Source organism: Octopus bimaculoides, chromosome 24, assembly GCF_046866305.1.
Source record: "Octopus bimaculoides isolate indiv1 chromosome 24, ASM4686630v1, whole genome shotgun sequence".
Classification (NCBI taxonomy): domain Eukaryota; kingdom Metazoa; phylum Mollusca; class Cephalopoda; order Octopoda; family Octopodidae; genus Octopus; species Octopus bimaculoides.
The window spans coordinates 13109022-13118191 of NC_142951.1; the positions used below are offsets into that span (position 1 = coordinate 13109022).

Below are 9170 nucleotides of genomic sequence, written 5' to 3' on the forward strand. Positions count from 1 at the left end.
CTGGCCAGAACAGCAACCTCAGACACCAGCACCTTTTGCACCCATCATGATGAAGAGGCTCAATCATTCTCTAGAGATTAACTACTTGGATATAAGCTAATGCCAACAATGACAGGTTACACAGATGAAGTGAGTCCAGTGCTTGCACAGCCGTCTCTCTTTCTCCCAGATTGAACCCAGGAGAGATCGATACCAAATTAAATGGATGGATAAGATGAGATGAGATGAAGAGATCTACTGGAACATGTTGAAAATGAATATATTCATCAATGTTCTGATGGGCCAAATGCAAGGATGTCTACTTCTACTCAGGACTACACAGGCACCTGAAATAATTAGCAAAAGCATGGTACAAGCAACGCAGCCATAATCATAAGCAACTGATGGCTAGTCATACTGAAGTAACAAAGCAGGTAACCCATTGTCCTTCCTTGACTGTTATTATCTGACTAATGTCAAATAAGTCAAGTCCTGGAACAGGTCCTTCTCTTTAACCCACCCTCCTCCAACCACCACCACCACCTTTCTCTCACAATCAGCATTATGTAGAACGATGCCCTCTCAAACACTATCCACCATACAGAGTTTATAGGGATCATTTTATCATGACACCAGCACTAGATGTGTGTGTGTTTAAAGGAACTTAAATATTAGGTGTGGCTTTGTACTTAAGAATCTAACATATCAACCACTTGGTTCTGGGTTCAGTTCCACTGCATGGCACCTTGGACAAGTGTCTTCTACTACAGCCCTCCAAAAGTACAGAAGGAATGGGTTTACACTCTTATCACTAATTATTTGAATTAAGGTTTTCTAAAACTAAAATTGAAACTTATTTCAGTGTTTCTGAGTGATGCTGTGTTGTGCATGAAATATACACACATACACATACACATTATTTATTATCATCTTCATCATTTCACATTCATTGTCCATGCTGGCATGGGTTGGATGGTATGACCAGAGCTGGCAAGCTGAGGAGCTGCACCAGACTCCAAATTGATTTGGCATGATTTCTATGGCTGGATGCCCTTCCTAACACCAACCACTTACAGAGTGTGCTGGTTGCTTTTACATGTTGTCACATGGGTGTCTTTATGTGACACCATATGGGTGTCTTTATGCGGAACTGCATGGGTGCTTTTACATTGTACCACATGGCTGCTTTTACACGGCATCCCATAAGTGCTTTAATGTGACTCTGCACAGGCACTTTAATGTGCCACTGACAAGAGCTTTTACGTGGCACCACCATGAGTGCTTTGCCCCACCCAGAGGGACCAATCTTAACACTTCTACTGCTGAGTACAGGTCTTCTTGAGTACAGCAAGGTGCCAGGTTTCTCATAACACTAGACTCTCTCATCACTTTGGCAAATGAGGATTCAACAGGGCAACTACAAACAATCATCACCCTATAGTCACGTGTGTGCAGGATCAAAGACAAAATCTTCCAGTAGCATCCTTGACCTATTTCCCATCACCTCTGTCCCTGTCACCACTAGACTTATGAAGAAAGTGTGATGGTGTTGGTGCTGGCGTCTTGATTTACTGAACACCCTACACAATGGTCATTATTATAGTGGGCATCATTTGTGAAAACCCATCTCTTGTCCTTCAAACTTGTATTAGTCTGGAGTAACAAGTGCCACACACCCTGTAGTTATCAGGATGCAGGATTTGTATGGAGGTACCTTCTAATGGACAAGAAGCTAAAGAGCCATCCTGGGTCTGTTGGAGTGTCTGTGAGTGACCTTCTTCCGGAGGCAATTCTGTGACATGCTGAGAACCTCTTAACTGGGCCCCTGATAGGAGCCACACACACACACAAAAGCATGGGTGAGTAGTAGGAGACTTGCCTCCAAACCACATGGCATCATGTTCAGTCCCACTGCATGACACCTTGAGCAAGTATCTTCAACTATAGCCCAAAGCCAATCAAAGTTTTGTGAGTGGATCTATTGGACAGAAACTGAAAGAAATTTGTTTGCGTGTGTATATATATATATATATATGTCTACTCCAGCATGGCTACAGTCCAATGACAGAAACAAGTAAATATATATATATATATATATATATATATATATATATATATATACATATATATATATATATCTTTTACTTGTTTCAATCATCTGACTGTGCCTATGCTGGAGCACCACCTTAAGGGATTTAAGTCAAACAAATCAACCCCAGGACTTATTCTTTGTAAGCCTACATACATACATACATATATATATACACAATGGGCTTCTTTCAGTTTCACACACACATATATATATATATATATATATATATATGTATATATATATATATAGGGGGATATAGCATCATACAACGTGGAAGACAATTGGAGATTTCTGCGGGACAACCTGTTGAAAGCCACCGACCAGATTTGTGGGTGGTGTAAGGTCCCCTCCCAACCCAGAGTAACGTGGTGGTGGAACAAGGAGGTAGACAGGGCTATTAGACAAAAGAAACAAGCTTGGAAGGACTGGAAGAACGGTGGTAGCAGGGAATTGTACCAATGTGCCAGAAGGGAGGCTAGGCGACAGGTTTATTTAGCCAGAGGGGAAGCAGATAAGGAAAGATTTGCCAATGTTCTGCGCCGTGAGGACCAAAGACTCGAGGTATTTCGGGTTGCAAGACAGTGTAGGAGAGAGAATAGTGATGTTGTAGGAGAGAAATGTGTTCGCATGGATGATGGTACGCTTGCATTAAATGAGGATGCAAAGAAACAGGTCTGGAGATGCCACTACGATAGATTGCTTAATAAAGAGAATGAATGGGAGAAAGAGAGCCTGCCTTATGTCGACCCAATAGAGGGACCAGCTATCCGAGTTGATAGTACCAGGGTAGATAAAGCAATTAAGAGTATGAAGACCGGGAAAGCCCCCGGCCCATCAGGAATCACTGCAGAGATGCTCAAAATATCTGGCAGTGTTGGCTATAGCCTAGTCACCCGTATTACGAACCAGGTGATACACGAAGGAGTCATACCCTATGACTGGTGTAGCAGCATCATAGTCAACTGCTACAAAGGTAAAGGGGACGCTTTAGATACAAATAATTACAGAGGCATCAAGCTGTTAGATCAGGTTATGAAAGTTACAGAGAGGGTCATAGCCCAACTAATTAGGGAGCGAATCAATTTAGATGAGATGCAGTTTGGGTTCGTGCCAGGTAAAAGCACTACTGATGCCTTATTTCTAGTGAGACAGTTGCAAGAGAAATACCTAGCCAAGGATAAACCTCTGTACCTGGCTTTCGTTGACATGGAGAAAGCCTTTGACAGGGTCCCCCGATCCCTTATCTGGTGGTCAATGAGGAAACTTGGGATAGAAGAATGGCTAGTGAGAGCTGTGCGAGCCATGTACAGAGATGCGGCCAGTAAGGTGAGGGTTGGAAATGAGTACAGCAATGAATTCCGGGTAGAGGTAGGGGTCCACCAAGGTTCTGTCCTCAGCCCCCTATTATTTACCATAGTCCTCCAGGCAATCACAGAGGAGTTCAAGACAGGTTGCCCCTGGGAGCTCCTCTATGCTGATGACCTTGCCCTAATTGCGGAGTCACTATCAGAACTAGAGGAGAAGTTTCAGGTGTGGAAGCAAGGTCTAGAATTGAAGGGCCTTAGAGTCAACCTAGCTAAAACCAAAATCCTAATAAGTAGGAAGGTAGATAAAACACAAACCCCTTCAGGTAGATGGCCCTGCTCAGTATGTAGAAAAGGAGTAGGTAGTAACTCTATAAGATGTACCCGGTGCAAGCTATGGACACATAAGAGGTGCAGCAACATCAAAGGCAGGTTAACTAGCAAGTTAGTTTTTGTTTGTGGCAGATGTTCAGGTGCAATAAAGACTGCAAACAAACAGGAAACAACTTCTATCTCATTCCAGGGTGAAAAACTAGAGGTAGTCGATAGCTTCCGCTATCTGGGCGACCAAGTTAGTAGTGGGGGTGGGTGCGCTGAAAGTGTAGCTGCTAGAATAAGAATAGCCTGGGCAAAGTTTAGAGAGCTCTTACCCCTGCTGGCGACAAAGGGACTCTCACTCAGAGTAAAAGGCAGACTGTATGACGCATGCGTACGAACAACCATGCTACATGGCAGTGAAACATGGGCTGTAACTGCTGAGGACATACGTAAGCTCGCAAGGAATGAAGCCAGTATGCTCCGTTGGATGTGTAATGTCAATGTGAATACCCGTCAGAGTGTAAGTATCTTGAGAGAAAAGCTGAACATTAGAAGCATCAGTTGTGGCGTGCAAGAGAGACGATTGCGCTGGTATGGACATGTGGTGAGAATGGATGAGGATAGCTGCGTGAAAAAGTGCCACACCCTAACAGTTGAGGGAACCTGTGGAAGAGGTAGGCCCAGGAAGACCTGGGCTGAGGTGGTGAGGCAAGACCTTCGTACATTGGGCCTCACCGAGGCGATGACTACGGACCGAGACCTTTGGAAATGGGCTGTGCGTGAGAAGACCCGGCAAGCCAAGTAAGATCGTTGCCAGTGCCCCTGGACTGGTTCTTGTGCGGGTGGCACATGAGATGCACCATTTTGAGCGTGGCCGTTGCCAGTACCGCCTGACTGGCTCCTGTAGGATTTTCGAGCGAGATCGTTGCCAGTGCCCCTGGACTGGCTTGTGCGGGTGGCACATAAAAGACACCATTTCGAGCGTGGCCGTTTTCGTGCGGGTGACACGTAAAAGCACCCACTACACTCTCTGAGTGGTTGGCGTTAGGAAGGGCATCCAGCTGTAGAAACTCTGCCAAATCAGACTGGAGCCTGGTGTTGCCATCCGGTTTCACCAGTCCTCAGTCAAATCGTCCAACCCATGCTAGCATGGAAAGCGGACGTTAAACGATGATGATGATGATGATGATATATATATATATATATATATATATATACGATGGACTTCTTTCAGTTTCCATCTACCAAATCTACTCACATGGCTTCAAGGCTTTGGTTGGCTTGAAGTTGTAATAGAAGACACTTGTCCAAGGTACCACACAGTGGGACTGAACCACATGATTAGGAAGCAAGCTTCTTATCGCACAGTCATGCCTGATATATTATTGTTCACCAATAAAATAAAGCATAAAATAAAGAAAATAAAGAGAAACAAAAAAGTAACTGATGAATATGAGTTGAACCCTTTACTTACCCATTCCCCACATGCAGCCATCATCTGGGCTGATGATTTCATGAGGGTTTCCTATTAAATTATCTTGTCGAAGGAGATCAGCTTCTTTCTTCTGTTTTTCCCTTTGTAACTTCAGTTCTGTTACACTCAGTTCAGCCTCTTCTTCTCGATCATCTTCAGGACCCTTTAAGAGAAACATTTATTTAAAGCAAGAGTCATCCATAAGTAGAGTGGGTGGCAGCCCACATAAAGGCCACTGAAGTATTATCTGTTGGTTCTGGGTCTGCCCCAAAGATTTTTTCTAATTTAACATAGCCATAGTTGTGTGGTTACAAAGTTTAGTTCCCAAACACAGGGTTTCACCTTCAATTCCATTACATAGCACCTTGGGCAGGTGATTTCTATTATAACCCTCAGGCCAACCCAAAGCCTTGCAATTGGATTTCGTAGATAAGAAACTGAGAGAAGCTAGTTGTCTATGTATATATCATTGGGTGTAGGTAATGGAGTAGGTAAATATGTACTACATATGTTTCCAAGGATGGCCAACTGGCGGTTATGTAACTTTAGAGTAGAAAGGGCATCTAGCATCTAGTGGTTGGCATTCAGAAGGACGGTGGAGCTTGGTGCAGACCTCCAGCTTACCAGCTGCTGTCAAAACGTCCAACCCATGCCAGTATGGAAGACAGACATTAAATGATGACGATGATGAGGAGGAGGCAATTCTCTTATATCATAATTTCATAAAATTTTAACTTATTGTAAAAATAAAGTCATTATATATGCATAAGACATAAGTATCTAATATATTGAATTTCTTTCAGACTTCAATTACAAATCAATCATAAATGTACCTATTAATCAAGTTTCCTCACAAACACACACACAGCAAATGTGTGTTCACTTGTGTCTGCCTGCTTGTATACACACTTATATTGGTTTTGTTACATTCCAAAACAAACTTTCAGATTTAAAGAAAACTATTACCATTTTACTACTAAGTTCCTGGCAAATGAACATCTCTGTAGCGTTCAGTGGTTTCACTTGCTGAATCATAAAACGAAAGATCACCTCAACCATGTAAGTTTGTCTATCACATCTCACACTGATTTCTTTTTTTCTTTTTATTAAATGTGCACTTTAAGGATTTTTTTGATAAAGGAAAGGAAGTTAACCAGAAGTAATGACCACAAACTAGTGAACTCTGACAATTTCATGTAAACAATCTATGGTGAATCCACAGGAACAACAACACAGATTCTTGTCCGTTCTTTCTGTAAAGCTCAGTAGTCATGCAGGATTATTGCCTTGCTAGTATGTAACAATGTTGGCTATCATGCATCGCCATACAAGCGGCAAACTGCCTTCTCTGGAATGTTCATTGTTGCATATATGTTGGAATGGTGTACCTCAGCTGCTGTTTCTAGTTCTCCAGATATTACTAGAAGGTAATGTACATACAAGTGCCTGTGTATACAACACAATGAGAAAGTTCTGTTAATAATATTACAAGATTTCGTTAGTTCTTTTTATGAAATTATGGAATTTCTGGTCAATATACTTTCATTTTTGAAACTACAAAAGTACAAGTTAACCGTTTTCTATTTATCTTTCTTTTATAACCTATCAACTATAATGTAAACAATATCTCAATGTTACGAGATGGGTGCTAAAAAGTTCCTGACTTTGGGTAAAAGAAAATACAGGAGGATCAGTTGGTTATGATTTTATTCAACATATTTTCCACACACTTACTGCAGCAGTCCAGTTTTTCTAAGCCCTGTAAAAGAACTGGGACAGTTGGGCCTCCAGCCAAGCCTTTCGAAACATCCTTAAAGCCAGGAACTTTTCAGCACACCTTCGTAAATATTCGTCTGTCCCAGGGGTTCTCGATAATTTTTTTTACCTATGGGCCCTTTTAATGCCTACTTTACTCGGGAAGGAACACTCTCATAGCGTTTCGATGTCTAAAACTCTTATATTTTTATGAATTGTATGAAAATATGTTTAAATGTTACGTACTGAAGAAATATAACAAGTTTACTGCACATAAATTTTAACAACAAAATCTTACATGGTTCCCCCAAGGGGCATATGGGCCCCGGTTGAGAAACAGTATCCCATGCTCGCGTGAAAGTAAAACAGTCATAAAACGAGGGAATGAACGAAAACAAACCTGGAGGATGAACAATCGACTGCTGCCGCCAAATTTGATTACATGACCAACACGGATTCGATGATAAACCTTGGGACGAACTTGTATCTTATTAATCCAAGTTCCATGTGTACTATCAAGGTCGTATAGATACCAACCCTGCTGATACCGGTCGCATGTGGTGCCACAATGTTGTATACAGGCGTGATATCGCGAGAGAGACGGATGCTCTAAAGTAACATCACAAGTCGGCAAACGACCGAATATAAAGAAGGGTTTCTCTGTCAAATTTACTTTGTCGATAATGCTGCCGTTCCTTAATACATCGAACGAATATGGTTTCGTAGCCATTCCACTCCAATAAGGTTCTTTATAAGGGATCGAGGCTGTTAGGTTTGTTGGTTTTGACGAAGGTGAGTCAACATCAGGTTCATCACATTCGAGTTCTTCGGAAGAGATCGTTGGTATATTTTGTTCATCGTTGCTTTTAACGATTTCTAAGGGTTTTTTGAAATCAATTTCTTCTTTGTCGTTCATATCTGCTCTGTCTGTATCAGCAGGTTTCTTTTCTTCGTCAGAAGAATCCATTTTTACTTCGTCTGTTATTGTTTTGGTGGACGTATCATCCATTTTGAATATCTTCAACCGCTTACGGGTATGAAAATATACCGCTTATGTTATTAAAGATATATTTTTCATATAACTATTTTAGAAAGTAGAATTCTAAATAATATCTTGGCTTTCAAAATATTGTTGTAATATATATAAATATGCAAATTAAATAAATAAATAAGTATAAAATAATTCCCTTGATTTTCACATGGAAATTAAGTCAGCGAGGTTGTTGAATGAAAAAACTATTTCCTTTAAGATATATATACAACAATAGCTAATGATAACAAATACTCTTTTCAACCATTTTTATCCTTAATACATATATTTGTGTCGTTCAAAGAATTTGTGTAGAAATATTTCAATAGTTATTCTGCTAATTTAATATTGAAAACGCAAATGTTTTATAACTTAATGAGAAAGGGAAAAGCAGTGTCCTGACTGCTGCAGTTGGACACAACACATCAGATATGCTTTGTATGGAGAATGTTAATAGATGATTTATTGATAAGATAACGAAATTATTATCAAATCGGAAAACTGTCTCAAAGAGTCACTTCTAAAAAAAAAAAAAATTAGATAAATAAGGGAGACAACTTCTGAAAAGGTTATGGCAGTTTTGTCCCATGGAAATAGGAATTATTTTGTTTTTGTTTATTCTATTCAGTTAGGTAGGTAGCTAGCTAGGTAGGTAGGTAGGTAGGTAGGTAGGCAGGTAGGTAGGTAGGTAGGCAGGCAGACAGGCAGGCAGGTACGTAGGTAGGCAGACAGACAGATGTGCGCGTGTCCCTTCACCGCTTGAAACCGGTGTCGATTTGTTTGCTTCCCTCTAACTTAGCGGTGCGTCAATAAAGAAAACCGATAGAATAAGTACAAACTTTAAAAAAATAAGCATTGAGGTCGAATTGTTCGACTGAAATTCTTCAAGGTAGTGCCCCAGCATGGCCGCAAGTCTCATGACTGAAACAAGTAGAAAAAATGAAAGAGAAATGTCAGTTCACATGTCTATGTTCACATGTCTATGTCGCTGACCATTAGTTATTTCTCTCAGCAGCTCATTTTGATCATTTCAGATCGGGCGGTGGGGAATGTCGGGTTAGTGGTTCACAAGCATTTTATTATTTTTTTTTAACCTATGGACTTTTTAGATTCCTGTTTTACTCGGGTGGGACCTTCCCAGCCATTTGACGTAGGAATTGTATACTCCTTTACTTGTTTCAGTCATTTGACTGCGGCCATGCTAGAGCACCGCCTTTA

General features: G+C 41.0%; 1 protein-coding gene across 1 annotated transcript in view; it reads right to left on the reverse strand.

Annotated features, from left to right (window-relative positions):
* Positions 1–7948, reverse strand: part of LOC106876109 (kanadaptin) — a 53458-nt gene extending 45510 nt beyond the window's left edge. Inside the window, exons 1-2 of the mRNA XM_089341363.1 lie at positions 7323–7948; positions 5168–5330 (exon numbers count right to left, since the gene is read on the reverse strand). Coding sequence (XP_089197489.1) covers positions 5168–5330; positions 7323–7931 — 772 coding nt within the window. The 5' untranslated portion in view covers positions 7932–7948. The remainder of the gene's footprint in view (positions 1–5167; positions 5331–7322) is intronic.
* Positions 7949–9170: the final 1222 nt, after the last annotated feature.